At 33.3% G+C, this 18,459-nt stretch overlaps 1 protein-coding gene across 2 annotated transcripts in view; it reads left to right on the forward strand.

The window, feature by feature from the left end:
* Positions 1 to 18,459, forward strand: part of NDFIP2 (Nedd4 family interacting protein 2) — a 98,097-nt gene that overhangs the window by 55,184 nt on the left and 24,454 nt on the right. For both annotated transcript variants that reach the window (XM_074191879.1, XM_074191878.1), the window contains exon 4: positions 17,166 to 17,253. In XM_074191879.1, coding sequence (XP_074047980.1) covers positions 17,166 to 17,253 — 88 coding nt within the window. The remainder of the gene's footprint in view (positions 1 to 17,165; positions 17,254 to 18,459) is intronic.

The following is an 18,459-nucleotide window of genomic DNA, read 5'->3' on the forward strand; positions in this document are numbered from 1 at the left end:
TCTCATCAGTTATTCTGCTTCTTGAAGGGCCTAGAACAATTATTCAAGACAGGTATGGCTGACTCTTGATAAATGTAGCTTTTTGGGAAATGGAGTCAAGGACTTCTTCCTTAGGAATGATCATGTGTATGTATATAAATATGAAAGAGTCAGGAAACAGTTATTAAACACCTTTTATGTGCCAGGGCTGTGTTAAGGATTGTGGACACAAAGAAAGACCAAAGACAACCTCTTCTTCTAAGTGTTAAACCTCCAATGTGGAGGACAACAAGTAAACAAATATATACAGACTATCTATATCTAGAGTAAATAGGAAATAATTAGCAGATGGAAAGCACTAGAATTAAAAGTACTAAGCAGGGCATCTGTAAAAGGGAAGATTTTACTTGGGACTTGAAGGAAGTCAGGGAAGCCAGAAGGTAGAGTTGAAGAGGGATGAGTGTCTTGTTTTTGGAATATCTTGGAAGCCAACATCAAAAAACTGAAGGGGCAGTGAAGGAAAACGGTGGAGGTGAGGTGGGATTGGGGATAGGGTGGAGAATGTTTTGAATGCCAAATAGAAGATTTTGTATTTGATCCTGGAGCCCTAGAGGTGATAGGAAGTCTCTGAATTATTATGTATGGTGGTGACATGATCAGACCTGTGCTTTAAGAACATCACTTTGGTGCTAAGTGGAGGATAGACGGAAGTGTAGAGAATATGGCAGACATACCAACCAGCAGTCTATTTCAAATGTCCCAAGCATGGAGAGATTAGGGCCTGAATGAGGATGTTGGTAGTATGGGAAGGAAGAAGGAAACATATTGAAGAGTTGTTACAAAGTGAAGCTTGATAGACCTTGGCAATAGATTGGATATAGGGGATGAGAGAGATGGAAAGAAATAGAAGATGACATATATGAAAGCTGGGACTGGGAGGATGGTAATGCCCTAGGTAGTTAGAGGAAATGGTTTAGGGGCAAGGATAATGAGTTTCATTTTATATATGTTGAGTTTCATATATCTACTGGACATGCAGTTTGAGAAGTCTGAAGAAAATTGGAGATATGAGGATGGAGGTCACCAGCAGAGAGGTAGGTAAGGACTGAGTAGATAGATTTAGAATCATCAGCATAGACAGCTAATGAAATTACCAAGTGAAATAGTATAGGAGGAGAAGAGAAGAGAGGGAGGAGAGCATCTCAAGTTAGAGTGCTTGACCTGAATTAAGATTCAGCAAAAGAGAATGAGCAGAAATGGTCCAGAGGTAAGAAGAGACTGAGGAGAGATGTTGATCAGAAAACCTAAAGAGAAGAAAATATCAAAGAGCAAAGAGTCAACAACAGTGTCAAAAATTATAGAGAAGTCAAGAAGAATGAAGATTGAGAAAAGGCCATGAAATATGGCTAACCTTGAAGAGAGCAATTTGATTTTGTAATGTTCATAAGGGGTTAAGAAAAGAGTGAGAGGAGTGAAAGTGGAGGAACCTATATCTTTGTCAAGGAGTTTAGTCACAAAGACATAAGAGAAGTAGGACAAAAGCAGGGTTAGAAAGTTCAAATGGGAATTTTTGACGGTAGGAGAAACATGGGCAAGCAGCAAGGAAGGATCTCGTAGACAGAGCTTGAAGATAAATTGTCCAGATGCTTGAATGCTGGTTCTAGGAAGAGCTCTTTCGTCAGCATGCACAGGCAAGTTGACTTTTAACAAAATACAAAATCCAGGGAATTTGAGTTTAAAGGTTTCTAGGACCCCTTCCATTGCTAAAAGTCTATGATTCCAAAGTTCTGTGTGGAAATATTGCATAATTTCTAGATTTATCTTTCATTTTTTTCAGTTACTATTCTTCTAGACTAAGAAAATAAATATTGATTGCTTTAATGTTCCTGTTTGTGAGGCAAGGGTAAAGCAGTTGTGAGGGAGGAAATATTAAAATTGAGTTTACTTTGTTGAGTTGTTTATCATTTGTGTCTGAGTCTCCATGACCTCATTTGGTGTTTTCTCAATGGAGTTACTGAAGTAGTTTTCCATTTCCTTCACCAGCTTATTTTATAGATGAGGAAACTGAGGCAAACAGGGTTAAGTGACTTTCCCGGGGTCAATTGGCAAATAAGTGCCTGAGGATGGTTTTGAATTCACAAAGAAGAGTCTTCCTAACTCTAGGACCGACACTATCCACTCTGCCACCTAGCTGTCTTAAATTTAGTCCACCATAGTTTTTATTCAGAATTTTAAGATAATTTCCAAGTCTTACATTATTACCCCAATTGAGAAAAGTGCTCTGTCTATGTATGATAGTCCATGGTAAAAAGTAGTGCCTAGCTATTCTTAAAAGTACTACTTTGGAAAGAATTTTCTAATTATGATAGCAGGATATTTTGAGATCACTCTTGAATCTTTGTGAAATATGGGAATATTTATTAAATCTAATTTTCAAATCATCTATTAATTATGTGGAGATACTTGTATTCACTAAAAGTGACACTGCTTCTGATTTTAGTTTTAATATATTGATGCTTTTTCTGTAGTAGTAGTAGTAGTAATAGTAGTAGTAGTAGTTGTTGTTATTGTTGTACTTTGTGCTCAAAGAGGACCAAAATGACATCACTCTGTTGAGATAAGTACAATGTGTCCACCTGTGACTGATCAGACTAATACAAGTTTCTCAGACTTGGTTACAAGTACTTCGTATATGCTATTATCTGATGATGTTTGTCCTTTGTTTTTGAAGAAGACCATGACATCAGGGAACTGATGCCATGCCATGTATATGAATTGGATTTGAATGATGGGGGTGCTATGCAAAGTCACTAACCTTACTTTCTCCTCTGGAGCCATATGGGTCCAATGACCAGCTATGAATCAGTACAAGTAGAGATGGCTCTGAATGTGAGGCTGTCCGGGTTAAGTGACTCGCCCAAGGTTACCTAGTTAATAAGTGTCTGAGGCCAGATTTGGACTCAGTTCCTTTTGACTTCAGAGTTGGCATTCTTTCCACTAGGTTATCTAGCTTCTAGTATCTCCATATATGCTATAACCTGTGTTGTCACTTTTATATTTTTCTTAGATTCCTTTTTTTGAATAGTCTTGAAATTGTAACAATTATATTTTAAAAAAAGAGAATAAAGGAAACCTCCAAAAACCAAGCTCTACATTTCTAATTAGTTGGTAGATCTAAGTTAACAGTGGTAGGGGCAGATATGAGGTGCAGTGGATGAAGCACTGGCCCAGGAGTCAGGAGGATCTACATTCAAATCTAATACCAAGTACTTAGTAGCTGTTTGGGCAAGTCACTAACCCCCATTGCCTCAAAAAAAAAAAAAAAAAATCAAACTCCAAAACAATTAGGGATTAATTTCACACTTAAAACAGGGAAGAGTCTTTCTAACTTCCTAGCCTTGAATTAGAATTCTTTGAGATTAGGAACTGCTATTTTTTCTTACATCTACAGTTCTGAGCATAATCACCTTTACAAATAAGTGCTCTACAGATAGTGCTTTTATCTCATATTAGTGAAAACAGAGCTGTAGTTAGAATGTAAAAGTTTGTGGTGTGCCTATATATAAATTTGAAAAGCCTTGTAATTCTAGTAGACTCCCTTGGAATTATAAAAATAAATTCTGAAATTACATCTTCCCCAAAATATAAATATGAAACAGTATGGTAGAATTAATAAAGGGTCTGGCCATTGAATGGAAGATTGGAGTTTTAAGTCCTGCCTCTGATATACATACATACATACATACATATATATATATATATATATATATATATATATATATATATATATACTAGATCTATAAATGGAATTTTTTTATTCCTGTGAAAGAGGAAAAATTTATGTTAGAAAGTAGAAACTGAGCTTCTAGATCTTGTTGAAAACAAGTATAATCTACTTAATTTTATTGGAACTAAGAGTCAGAGAAGCAACCATGGATATTGCAAAACAATGGATAAACAATTAATTCCAAGTTTAGGAAAGCAGTTAGACAGATTTGCTTTCCTTGGAAGTCTTACCTATTCTCTTTCACATTCATATATCCTGCTTTATCAGCATGCTCCAAATGATTGATAGGAAGACGTTTGTTTCTTGATCCTGGAAATAATATGCAAGCAACCGATAGAGTCATCCTTTTCCTGTATTTGGTAATTGATGTACTTTTTAAGAATTTACTGTTTTGAGTTGTTGCTATTGTTTTTTTAAAGATATACTGATTTCTTAAGTATACTCTGTACCTGACACATTAATTATTTAATAGAAATAATTCTTCATTAAGAGGTAACTAGGTGGCACAGTGGATAGAACCACTGGGCCTGAAATCAGGAAGACCTAAGTTCACATATGACCCTGGACAGTTATGAGCCTTGTGACCTTGGGCAAGTCACTCAATCTCAGTTTGCAAACCCCCTTAATATCTTTGCCAAGAAAGCCTCATGGACAGCATTGGCATTCTATGGTCCACAGGATCATGAAGAGTCAGATATGACTGAACCACTGAATAGCAGTTCTTTAAGTTTTTGTTCTATATTAAATCTCTGGAGTAATTGTCTAATTTTTTTAAATAAGTTAAATTGTGGAATTTAATATAATTTAAGTTTTAAAGTAATGTTTTCCTATGATACACAATAATTAACCTATATAATAGTAGGGGGAAAAGATTTCATTTTAATTATGAAGTTGAAAATTTTAGATTTTAAAGTTTCAGAATATGACAGTGCCAGCAATTTCAAAATGTTGATAATGTTTAGTTCATGTATTATGAATTTTACAATTTTTAGTTTTCATCTTATATTTTTCTGTTTTGTTGTTTTTACATGCTTAGCACGGACAGTTTAGGGAGTCTAGGAGTCTATTTGATGAAATATTCCTGCACTCACCAGAGGTATGGTACAGTTCTACATAGTTCAGACTTTGTGATAATTTTTTTTCTCTGGCAAATAAATGTGTTTTGTATTTCAGCAATGTTGATTTTAAAATAGAATATTCATTTACAATTTCTGTATATTTTGAATTTACATTTGACCTGAACATTTTAAATTTTTATGTAAAATGAATCTTAACTTTTATTTCTTCTAGTTAAGAATGAGCATTTATAGCTCAAAATTTCTTTAATAAAAATTATTGTATAGACTCTTTGAGGACAGAGGTCAGTTATTTATCTTTACGTCCCAGTCTTCACCTCTAAGACCTCTGTCACCCTTTCCCTGAATCATATACATTATGGGTACCTTACTAAGTGTTGAACAAAAAAAGAGAACCAAAATGCTCATGAACTCATATCTTGGAAAGTAGGCCCTATGTTTTTTATGGTTTCCTCTACTTGTTTATGCTGGGATATAGGCAATATAAAAAAAAAATCATGCTTTAAAGGATCATTGGATATTCTTCTAGGAGAAAATTCAGTTATTTTTCAAGTTATTTAAAAAGACCAGGTTGGAAATTTTCAGCCAAAAAAAAAATCACATAAGTAATAGTTTAGATAACCTAGAGATTCTTTACTATTCACATCCTGGTTCCATTGATACAAAGAATCAGCTTACTTGTAGAGTAAATGGATTCAGTTAGACTAGCCTTCAAGCAAAATTCTCAGTGAGAAATTAGTTTAGACGTCTTAATATAAAATTTAGTAAACTTGTTTAAAATATACTTAATCTTATTATATATATATATGTATATATATATATATATATAAAACACTTATGTTGGAAAAAGTTTTGTCAGAAATAATTACAAAGTAAGATAAAATCTGTGATGTTATTTAATAGGTAAAATTATCTTGCTACAGAATTTCCTCTGTATTTGAAAATACTGGTGATTTTAGTTATATGCTTACCAGCACCCTCTAGTTAGCTGCCAAAGTGATTTTCCTAAGGTGCAGGTGCTGTTATGTCACCCTTTGCTCCAGTAAACTCCACTGCTTCTCCATCTCCTCCAGGATCCAAATATATTATGGCTTTCAAAGTCCTTCATAATTTTTCCTCTGTTTTCTAGGTTCTTAGAGCTATATCTTCCCTTCCCCTACCTTCTGTTCCCTCTTTGATCCTGTGGACAAAACATTATATTTCTTGACTCTGGACATTTTCTCTGTTTCCTCTGCCAGGAATTTTCTCCCTGCTTATCCTTGACTTCCTTCAAGTGCTGACTAAAATCCCACCTTCCAAAGGAAACCTTTCCCAATCCCTCTTAATGTTAGGTCCCTGTGTAAATAATTTTATATTCATTCTGATTGTAATTTGCATGTACATAGTTGTTTCCTGTTGTTGAAACTAATTGAACTAGGCTTAGCAGAGGGCCTGGGCACTTAATAAAATTTTCTTGCCTTACTGACTTGCTTGTGTCACCAACCTTAAAAGGCTATGTAGATCTCGATTATTGTTTGTTATTCTTGCTGTTATTGTTATTGTTGCAGTTGTCATTATGGAACCATAAAACTGAGAAATAATATAAATAGGGTGTATCCTGTGAGGGATCAAAGCTAAACTTTAGTGCTCACTGATGCTGACTTTAATTTGATAACTTTCTTCTCTCTTTTCTTCCATCTTCTATTCCTTCATTCTGATCTCCATCTTATTAGTATTATAAATTCTAGAGTTGGAAGGGATGTTAGTAATTATCCAGGTTGAACCTTTCTTTTTAGAAAAGAAAATAAGGGATCAGAGTGGTTAAATAAGTTGCCAAAGTCACACTGGTACCAAATAGCAAAACTGGGTTTCAAATTCCATTACTTAATTCCATATTCAGTATTCGTGTTCTTTGTTACATCTTCAAGTTCATTTCCCTTCTTATCTGATATAGCATTTTTAGATTGTTGAAGCTTTTCTTTAAACTAAGCCTAAATTTAATTAACATCTTTTTAATTTTCACTGTTTGTTGTTCCTGGCTGCATCTCCAGTACCAAGGAGGACAACTCATTTTTATAAAAGCCATTATTTTTATTGATAGCTTTTGTTTTAACATAATCTTAAGTTCTGAATATATCCCTCTTCCTTGATTTACCTATTGAACTATTTTTTGTGACAGATTTTTTTCCCAATTGATATTTTATTTCATTTTCCAGTTACATGTTATGAAAGTTGTTCAACATTCATCCACATGAATAGGCATATTTATAAGTTATTTAATTTTTTTCCACTCTCCCTCAGTGATGAACAATCTAGTAAATATTGCATATTTTCATTTGTGTTTAACATGTTTATAGATTAATCATTTTCTGTATGAGGAACTAGAACCAAGGGAAAAGAAAACCATGAGATAGGAGGGAAAAACATAAAGAGAAATTTAAAAAAGGTGACTGTAATGTTCATTCAGATTCTGTAAGTTTTGTTTTTCATCCTCTGGATGTAGATAGCGTTGTCCATAACAGATCTCCCAGGGTTGCCCTAGCTCACTAAATTGCTGAGAGAAGCTGCATCCATTAAGGTTGATTGACTCACAATGTTGGTGTTAATATATACAATGTTCTGGTTTGCTACCTTAGCTCAGTATCAGTTCATGTAATTCTTTCCATGCTTCTAGAGTCTAACCATTCATGGGTTTTTTTTTTTAGAACAATAGTACTCCCTAACACATATTATTCAGCCAATCCCCAATTGATGGGCATCCCCTCAATTTCGAATTCTTTGCTGGGTAATTGCTGGGTCAGAGGAAATGATCAGTTTTATTGTTCTTTGAGCCTAGTTCCATATTGCTCTTGTGACAGATTAAAAAAAAAATTTCAACAAAACCAGCCACAGCATAATCCACATTCATAATCACCTATCTCTGCAGAGAAGAGAGAGAAATCCATCTTCTAACCTCTTTTTTAAGCTCATTATAATTTCATCACATTCAATTTTATGGCAGTTGTATTTTGTGGCCGTTATATTGTTGTGAGCCTTTCTATAGTTTCCTAATTATTCTTCTTGCCCCTCCAATCTTCTGGTCCTAATGCAAAGGTTTTATACATTCTTTCTCGGTAAATTCTGGTGGTTCACTTTTATCTCTAGGACCAAAATTAAATTCCTCTTTGGCATTTTAAATACCTTCATAACCTGGCTCCACCCTACCTTTCCAATCTTATCGTACCTTACTCTCTGTTATGTCATTCTCATCAGTGAAGTTGGCCTTATTTCTCCTGTACAACATTCTATCTCCCATTTTTGCATAGACTGTCTCCCATTCCTAGAATATATAGTTTTCTTACCTCTGCTTCTTAGAATTACTAGTTTCCTTCAAAGCATAGCTACTTTGATTAATCTCTCAGATATTGGTGTTTTTTTCATATATGTTTAATGTGTTTATATTTTGATACTCTAGATGGCATATTTAGATTTTTTGTAATTCTATGTATTTTATGCATTTAAAAGCATTATTCTGAGAAGGAGCTCATGAGAAGATTCTTAAGGGTTTCAAAAAGTTTAACCAGACTGCTAAAAAGATCCATAACAGCAAAAGGTTAAGAATTTTTGTTCTAACTTAATAGTCCCTTTATAAATATATATGGTTCTAGAACTAAATAGAACAGCACAGATTTTGTGTGACTAGAACAGAATATGCAAGCCATATGACTAGGGATGTCTTGGAACTATTTTGAATTTGGTCAGTTATTAAATTTTCAGTGTGAATAATTTTCACCTTGTAAATTAGTAAATCCTATAGATTTGAGCTTGAGTCCTGTGTTGTTGATTAATCTAGACTTAAGAAAATGATGAAGGAAACATTAATAATGCAGATTAAATTTAAAAGTCTATCTTTGGAACATTTTATGAAAAATGAAGAGTCATTTGTTAAACATTTACCTGAACATCCCTGCTTATGACTGTCCTAATTGTTGAATTATATGTCTTTAGATTTAAGTAAAAGTGAATTATTGGTTTGTCATAACATATTGTTGATTCATATTGAGCTTACTAATAAAACCACTAGATTTTTTTTCAAACAAGAGGCATAACTCCTCCATCTTCATCTGTGAAATTCATTTAAAAAAATCAAGAGTAAGACTTAACGTTTAATATGATTAGATGTCATCTTAGTAGAATCAGCCTGTTTATTCTGTCAAGAACTTTTTGAAATCTCATAGTCATTTAATAGTGATAAGTCTTTCCTACTTTTATTTCATTTTAATATTTGATAAGAGAAACGTTGTAGTCCAAATGTTTGAGGTAATAGTCATACTTAGCTTTGACTCTTTTTTGGATTATGTAATTAAGATAAATATGGAGACCATAGTAGAGTACCTAGGTACTTTGGGTGAATTCAAATCACCTGCTTTCAATGAACCATGTCCTCCCCAGTTTACTGAAAGAACTGACAGAAATGATTGCTAAGTCATTCATATTTGAAAGATAGTAATGAAACTGAGAAGTACCAAAAGATCAAAAGAGGATAAATGTCCCAATTAAAAAAAAAACAAGAAGAGAATGGAATCTTATATTTTTAGACCAGGAGTCTGATTTTGATACCCAGGAAAAATCTAGAACGGATAATCAAAGAGATGGTTAGTAATCATGATAACTATGAAAGGTGATTTTATGAAAGAGAATTTTATGGCTCAAGGGAGTAGGACTAGGAAGGATAGAAGTACAATGAATAAGATTTACACTTAACATAATGAATGCCTTTCTTATAGAACTATCCCCAATTTAATGGATAATTTCAGGAAGTAGAGATTTTTTAACTCAGTGTCAGTTGTTGGAGACCAGACATCCCATTTGTCAGGCTCCAGTTTTTTTTTTTAAAGAGACATTCTTGTTTCAGATTATAGGGAAGACTTGTTGACCTTTGAGGTCTCTCAACACTGTGATTATGAGAATCTGTCTCTCATTTGTCTCATTTCCAAAAATCTCTCCAAAATAAATTTTGTGGTTGACTAGTTGTGCTGTGAACTAATAGTAATTTGTTTATTTTAAATAAATTTTAAATAATGCCATGTGCCATATTAATTTTTTTGTTTTGAATGTTATTTTATTTTTTCAATTACATGCAAAGATAATTTTCACCATGCATTGTTGTAAGCTTTTGAGTTCCACCTTTTTCCATCTCCCTCCTCCCCCTTTCAATGACAATGAGTAATACGATATGGGTTATTTAAAATATTTTCATGTTAATCATGTGAAAGAAGAATCAAACTAAAAGACAAAAGAAAAAATAAAAGTTTTAAAAAGGTTTTGATCTGCATTCAGACTCTATAGTTTTTTCTCTGGATGTGTATCATATTTTCTATCATAGGTCTTTTAGAATTTTCCTTGATCACTGAACTACTAGGAAGACCTAAGTTTTTTAATTTGTATTTCTTTGATCAGTAATAATTTGGAACATTTTTTCATGTGACTGTGTATATATTTATATATATTTAGCTTTAAAAAACCATGGTTTATCATCCTACAGTGTTGCTGTAAGTGTGTACAATATTCTTCTGGCTCTGCTTACTTCACTTATCATTGGCAAATGCAAGTCTTTCTAGGCTTTTTTCTTTCTTTTCCCCAATTACATGCAAAGATTATTTTCAACATTCATCCTTTTGCAAGTTTTTAAGCTTTATATTTTCCTACCATCTTCTCTTCCCTCCCCTTTTCCTATGGCAGCGAGCAGTCTGATATAGGGTGTTACCTGTACACAGTTGTGTCTAACAGATTTTTTTCTTTTAGATTTTTTTTTCAAGGCAGTGGGGTAAAATGGTTTGCCCAAGGCCACACGGCTAATTATTAAGTGTCTAAGGTTGGATTTGAACCCAGGTACTCCTGACTCCAAGGCCGGTGCTCTATCCACTGTGCCACCTAGCCGCCCCAACATATTTCTATATTAGTCATGTTGTGAAAAAAGAGCTAGAAACTAAGGGGGAAAAACCATAAAAAATTTTATAAAGTGAACATAGTATGTTTTGCTCTACAGTCAGACTCCATAGTTTTTTCCTCTGGATGTAGATGGCATTTTTCATAGCAGGGCTCTTCTAGAATGTCCTTGATCATGAATTGCTAAGAGCAGTTGCATCCATCATAGTTGATCATTTCACAAGGTTATTTTTAATATGTACAATGTCTACTGGTTCTGCTCACTTCACTCAGTATCAGTTCTTTCAGGTTTTTCCAGGCTTTTCTGAAGTCTGCCCTCTCTTGATTTCTTACAGAACAATAGTACTCCATAACATTCATATACCATAATTAGTTCAGTCATTTTCCATTTGATCGTACAGTGGATAGGGCACTGTCCCTGGAGTCAGGAGGACTTGAATTCAAATATGGATTTAGACACTTAATAATTGCCTAGCTGTGTGACCTTGGGCAAGTCACTTAACCCCATTGCCTTAAATAAATAAATTTTAAAAAAAGAAATGAATGCTTTATCACAAACACTAGCTATGAAAATTATTTCCCAGCTTTTTGCATTCCTTGTAATCTTGATTGCATTGGTTTTATTTATGCAAAGACTTTTTAATTTATTATAATCAATATTATACATTTTGCATTTTATAATACTCTCTTTCATTATAAACTTATCCCTTGTCCCCTGTTCTTGTTCTCTTAATTGATTTATGGTATCACCTTTTATGTCTAAATTCTGTACCTATTTAACCTTACTTTAGTAAAGGGTTTGAGATGTGGGTTTATGCCTAGTTTCTGTCATACAATTTTCCAGTTTTGACAGTAGTTTTTGGTCAAATAATGAGTTGTTACCCCAGAAGCTGAATTCTTTGGGTTTATCAAACAGTAGATAACTATAGTCATTTCCTACTGTTTTTTTTTGTACCTAACCTATTCTATTGAACCACCCCTCTTATTTCCTAGCCAGTACCAGACAGTTTTGATGACTGTCTGTCATGTTAAATATTAACAATTCAACCAATATATGTTGAATATGTGCTCAGCAATTTTGGTAGACAAAATCCCCTAACAAGTAAGAAATTGTATAATGCATGTTTCTGTCTTGAAAAAATTTAATGATTAATATAGGATCATATTTGATGGAATCATAATTTCATCTATGTAGGTACTTTTTACATTATTTCAGATGATGTCCTTGCCACAAGTTCTCATCCTTTCCAGAATTTGTCTCTGCCCTCTTGTAAATTTCCTTCAAGTTATACTCTTGGGGACCTTTATCTAGTTTGAATACAATGACTTTGTTAGGTTTATATATTACAAACATTACTATTTAAGTTTTATAGTTGGGAATGTCAAAGACAGGATTCAGTTAAGCCAAGTACTCTACAGTATGTCTTGCTGACTAATAATGTCTGAAATTTCTTACAAACCTTTGGTATTTACCTCTCTGTCTGACATCTTATGATTTGATTCCTTAGTACCCTCAACATCATGTCTTCTGTAGTAAGATCTTCATGGTTTATATTTGTTCTAGCTACTTCTCATTAATGATGAACTGTGATAGTAAAAGTTAAAATGTGTTAATTCTCCTGTCATTGATGAAAAAGAAGAGTTTTAGAATTATTTACAGTTCCATCTCATCTTTCATCTGTTCATTATCTGAAACTGAAATGCCCTTTAGGATGATGTGCTCAGAAGGATTCTTGGGAAGTTTTTTGTATGTTTAATTTTTCTTCTGGTGAGGTCATATGGTTCATATTCTTCAAGCATCTTGTTTTGTAGGATTTTATGCATCTGTTTAGATTCCAAGCTAATGTTTCCCTTCACTGTCACTTTAACAAAGAAAGCAAATGTTTGTTAGTTTTTAGGTTTTTGATTCTGTTTATAATGTTAGCTCATTTATTATCAGTTATACTTTTTTAGGAACTAGTGATAGTTGGTATCCTTTTTTTTTTTTTTCCTGCATCTGCAGCTTTAGGATTTTATTTTTTTGCAAGGCAAATGGGGTTAAGTGGCTTGCCCAAGGCCACACAGCTAGGTAATTATTAAGTGTCTGAGGTCGGATTTGAACTCAGGTACTCCTGATTCCAGGCCAGTGCTCTATCTACTGTGCAACCTAGACACCCCTGTGTCTGCAGCTTTATAAAAAGTTTAGTTACTTTAAGTCTGTGATATATAATGTCATTTATTATTTTTGATTTTTATCTTTATCCTGGACTAGTTATTAACCTGTCTGTTAAGATAATCTGTTTGGTGTTTGCCACATCAAACATAGGAAATCATTAGTAAATTAAATACAAGAATATTAATTGTTAAATTATGTTTATACACAAAGTAAGTATTTCTGATTAAATTGCATAATATAGTCAAAGAGATTAAGGAGGAGTTAGCAGAATTTTCAGAAACACTTTAGTGATCTTGGAAGTAAAATAGGATTTAGATTTGTGAAATGGAGAGGGGAAAACATCAGGAAAGAGAAATAACGTGGGTAAAATCAAATTTTTAAAAATTACTGAATATATGTATACTATGTACAGATCACTGGTCAACCCTGGGGTAGATAGAAAGTTTTGATAGAGCATGATGTTCTGAGTGAGGTCTAAACTTAGGTAGCAAATTGTGCCCCTAGCTACTGAAGTACTGTGTGTAAGCAGTTTGCATTCATTATATATTTTGATGTTCAAAACTCTGTAAAGTAGTTAGCATGAATATTATCTTCCTTGAATGGGGATCAGAAAACTGAAGTTTAAAGAGATTATAATTTACCCCATACAGTTTGAGATAAGGGGGCATCTTGATAATTAACTAGAATAGTTGACTCCTAATGAAGTAGGGTATTAGAAGCTATTAAAGTTTTTCTGTAGGAGCACTATTCTATTATAAAGTGCTATAAATGACATGAAATATAGCATATCCTTTATGTGATGTGATATAATAGTGAATCTTAATATGTGTCCTTTCCACTTGTACAGGAATAAAAAGTATTTTCTGCACAATTTTTATAAAATACATACTAAGCAGAAGAGATCCTGGAATTGTTTGGGGAATAAACTCCAAATTCAGTACTAACTCTATGCTACTGTCAGTACTTATGTTAATTGTCTTAAACTATCTAAATTTTTTCTTATCCTACTTGATGTCATACTGACAATCTTTTTGTTTTTAATAATATAGTAAGTAGATATTTATTTCTTTACTCACTTAGGAATGTTATAGATTGTTGAAAATATATGTTAAAAGATATTTCATGGTTGACTAATATCATTTCTAAATTAGTCTATTTGGGATTATTTTTTGATTTGAGTATAAAGAACCAGACTGTTTAAAGTCTGAAACATCTTTTTCCTTCCCTTAAAATGACCTGATTTATTTGTGCACATTACTATAATCTTATTGGTTTTACTTATCTGCTATTATTGGCATTATGGAATACTTACATACATTAAGATTCCTACACAATGGCTCCATATATACATATACATATGTAGATATGTATATGAACCCCATTGTGTTGGAATTTATTGAGTAAAGGGACTGGGAACACGCCAGATTTCCAAGAGAACTATTGCCATCAACAGATTGGAATGACATATTTTTTGTGGCATACCCAGTACAGTCTATAACCCTTACTTCTACAAACACTGAACAGTTTTTAATTTGAGATAGATCATTTATGAGCCCTATTCTGAGCAGTGGGAAAACTATTATAAATATATACCTTCTTCACTCTTATGTTATTGTCAGAGGCAATCATTAATAATATTTCTCTTGTTGAGTTTGATTACTATGGTAGGTTCAGTCTTTATCTCCCTACCTATTCACCCTGATTTTATTATGAAACACTTAATGTTTTATCACTTTACACATATTCTTTCATATCCAAATTGGTATATAAGTAAATTCAAGGTTCTAAAATTTTCTCTTTAGATTTGTGTAGCTTGTTCCATCCCTGGGCTATTTGAATCTTAATCAAATATACGACAGTTTTTTAATTGTTAAATTTTAACAAAGATTGAAATCTGTAAAACATTATTATGCAGGTTAAAAGATCGTTGATATCTTTGTATAATTTTAAGCATCACTAAAGAAGTAAGATGGCCCAGTCAAGAATTATGAAGATTTTACTGGAAACAATTAGCAACTTTAGTAAAGTAGCAGTATATAAAATAAACCCTCATAAATTCTCAACTTTTCTATATATGACTAGCAAGATACAGCAGGAAGAGTTAGAAAGAGAAATCCCATTCAAAGTAACTTCAGACAATATAAAATACCTGGGAGTCTACCTGTCAAGGCAGACTCAGAAACTTTTTGAAAAGAATTACAAAACACTTCTCACACAAATAAAATCAGATTTAAATAATTGGGCAAACATCAACTGCTCATGGATAGGTCGAGCTGATATAATAAAAATGACAATTCTACCAAACTAAACTACTGTTTAGTGCCTTGCCAATCAAAATTCAAAAAAATTATTCATATGGATAAATAAAAAGTCAAGAATTTCCAGGCATTCAATGAAAAAAAGTGCAAAAGAAGGTGGCTTAGCCCTACCAGATCTAAAATTTTATTATAAAGCATCAGTCATCAAAACTCTGGTACTGGCTAAGAAATAGAGTGGTGGACCAGTGGAATAGACTAGGTTCAATAGCAGGAAATGATTATAGTAATCCAATGTTTGATAACCCAAAGAGTCCAACTATTGGGAGAAAAACTCTCTTTGATAAAAACTGTTTGGAAAATTGGAAGTTAGTATGGAAGAAACTTAGATTAGGCCAACACCTTACACCCTATACCATGATAAGATCCAAATGCATACAAGATTTAGACATAACCATATTATAAGCAAACTAGAAGATCAAGGAGTAGTTTACCTGTCAGATATATGGAAATGGAAGCAGTTTATGACCAAGGAAGAGATGGGGGACATTACTAAAAAAAAAAAACTAGATGATTTTGTTTACATTAAATTAAAAAACTTTTGTACAGACAAAAACCATTGTAACCAAGATCAAAAGAAATGTAGTAAATTGGGAAACAACTTTTACAACTAGTGTTTTTGACAAAGGACTCATCTCTAAAAAATATACAGAGAACTGAGTCAAATTTTTTAAAAAAACAAGCCATTCCCCAACTGACAAATGGTCAAAGATGGATATGCAAAGGCATTTTACAGATGAGAAAATAAAAGCGATCCATAGTCATATGAAAAATTGCTCTAAATCATTACTTATTAGTGAAATGCAAATTATAGCATCTCTGAGGTACCACCTCACACCTCTCAACTGGCCAATATGACCAGAAAGGACAATGATCAATGTTAGAAGGGATGTAGGAAATCTCAGACACCAGTACATTGGTGAGTGATTTGGAATTACACCCAAAGAACAACAAAAATGTGCATACCCTTTGACCCAGCAATACCACTACTGGGTCTGTACCTGAAGAGATTATGAAAAAGGGTAAAACCATCACTTGTACAAAAATATTTATAGCAGCCCTGTTTGTGGAAAGATGGGAATTCAGGGAAACCTGGAGGGATTTGCATGAACTGATACTGAGCAAGATGAGCAAAACCAGAAAAACACACACCCTAACAGGAACATGGGGGCAATGGTCTACCTTGGTGGACTTGCTCATTCCATCAGGGCAACAATCAGGGACAGTTTTGGGCTATCTGCGATGGAGAATACCATCTATATCCAGAGAAAGAATTGTGGAGTTTGAACAAAGACCAAAGACTATTACCTTTAATTTAGAAAAAAAATCATTATCTTATTATGTAATTTTCATATCTCTTATACTTTATTTTTCTTCCTTTAGGATATGATATGTCTCTTATCACATTCGAATAATTTGGATCAGTGTATACCATGGAAACAATGTATAGACTGGCAAATTGCCTTCTGTGGGGGGAGGGAAGGAGGATTAGGGGAAAGATTGTAAAACTCAAAATAAATAAAATCTTTGGGGAAAAAATAATTATAAAGTTTTAAAAATGTTTAAATGAATTGAAATTAGATATAATTCAGACCCCTAATTTTAAATACTAAAAAAAGATTCATATGATTTCATTTAATTTGATTTTAAATATTAAAGTTAGCTATATACTTTATTAAAATAGTTGCATTAGTTGCTAAAATTTTTAAATTTCAACATCTATAAACTTTGTTTTCCTTGAACACCAGTTATTTTTTCAAATGGTCTTATATTTTGTTACTTTGAATTTAATTTCATGAAATTATAGGTTCGTTAGTAAAATCTGTAAGTTCATAATGTTTTAATAAAACAAACAACAAAATTTGGATTTTATTTGATTATACTGTAATTGTAACATTTACTATGATTTTAATGGGAAATACTAACTACATGTCCTACAAATTCAGGAAGAAGAGTTTCCTCCAAGAGATGACTTCAGTGATGCAGATCAGCTCAGAGTGGGCAATGATGGTATCTTCATGCTGGCATTCTTCAGTAAGTTATTTTTTTTATTTCCAAACCACCTGTACACACCCAAATAACAAATGTAGACCATTTGATTTTTTTTAGGTGTTTTTTTTTTGTAAGGCAAACGGGGTTAAGTGGCTTGCCCAACGCCACACAGCTAGGTAATTATTAAGTGTCTGAGATCAGATTTGAACCCAGGTACTCCTGACTCCAGGGCCAGTGCTTTATCTACTGCACCACCTAGCCGCCCCCAGACCATTTGATTTTTAAAAGAACATAGCAGAGTAGATTAAGTAATTTATTTACTTTGGTTATATTTAGGAGCTTTAAAAAGACAAAAATATTGATTATTATTTATATCATAAGTCAATACTTAAATATAAATTATTTTTCCTTTTCTACAAAATCCTTAAGAATAACATTAAATAAGAGACTAAGAGGATCAATTGAAATAGATGTTTAAAAAAAGGAACAGATTTTTGAAAATTAGATTCTGCAACAGACCACAATATAGCTCTTAACACTCTCTTCTAATGATGTTTTTAATACTTCTATCAAGTAGTCACCTTCCACAACATTTAAATGCTTACTCTGTAGGAAGCCTTGTACTACAGGCATTATAAGTACAAAAAGACGTCCAAACCAATCTACAGGCTTTTATTAAGTACTTGATATCTATCAATCATGTGCTAAATGCTTAGTATATAAAGAATGGCATAAACTGTCTTTGCCCTCATGTTGTAGTTGAAGAGACAACCTGCAAACAACTACGTATATATGAGATCTCTAGAGTAAATTGGAGTTAAGAAGTAGGACACATAGTACAGAAGATCCAACTTGAAGCTGAGACTCCAGGGCTTCCAAGAGTAGGGTCCATTCCAGGCAGCCAGTAAAAAAAAGACCAGAGTTGGGAGATAGAAACAAGAAGGCTGGATCATGGAGTATGGGGTGGGGAATAGGGTAAGAAGACTAGAAAGGTAGCAGAGGGGCTTAGCCAGAGTTTAGACATGAGGGGATTGAGGACCTGGAACAAAGTTATGACTGTCAGAGGGAAAAAGGGAGCTGATGGAAAAGCTCTTCAAAGGTAGAGGCTCCTGCACTTGAGAGGGAGAGGTCGAAAATGACTCATATATCTTGTGAGCCTGAATGACTGGGAGGATGACCTTGACAATAAGGAAGTGCATGAGACAGAAACAGGAAAGATGTCTTTGCCCTCATGGAGCTTATTCTACT

The sequence above is a fragment of the Macrotis lagotis genome, chromosome 6 (genome assembly GCF_037893015.1).
Source record: "Macrotis lagotis isolate mMagLag1 chromosome 6, bilby.v1.9.chrom.fasta, whole genome shotgun sequence".
Taxonomy (NCBI): domain Eukaryota; kingdom Metazoa; phylum Chordata; class Mammalia; order Peramelemorphia; family Peramelidae; genus Macrotis; species Macrotis lagotis.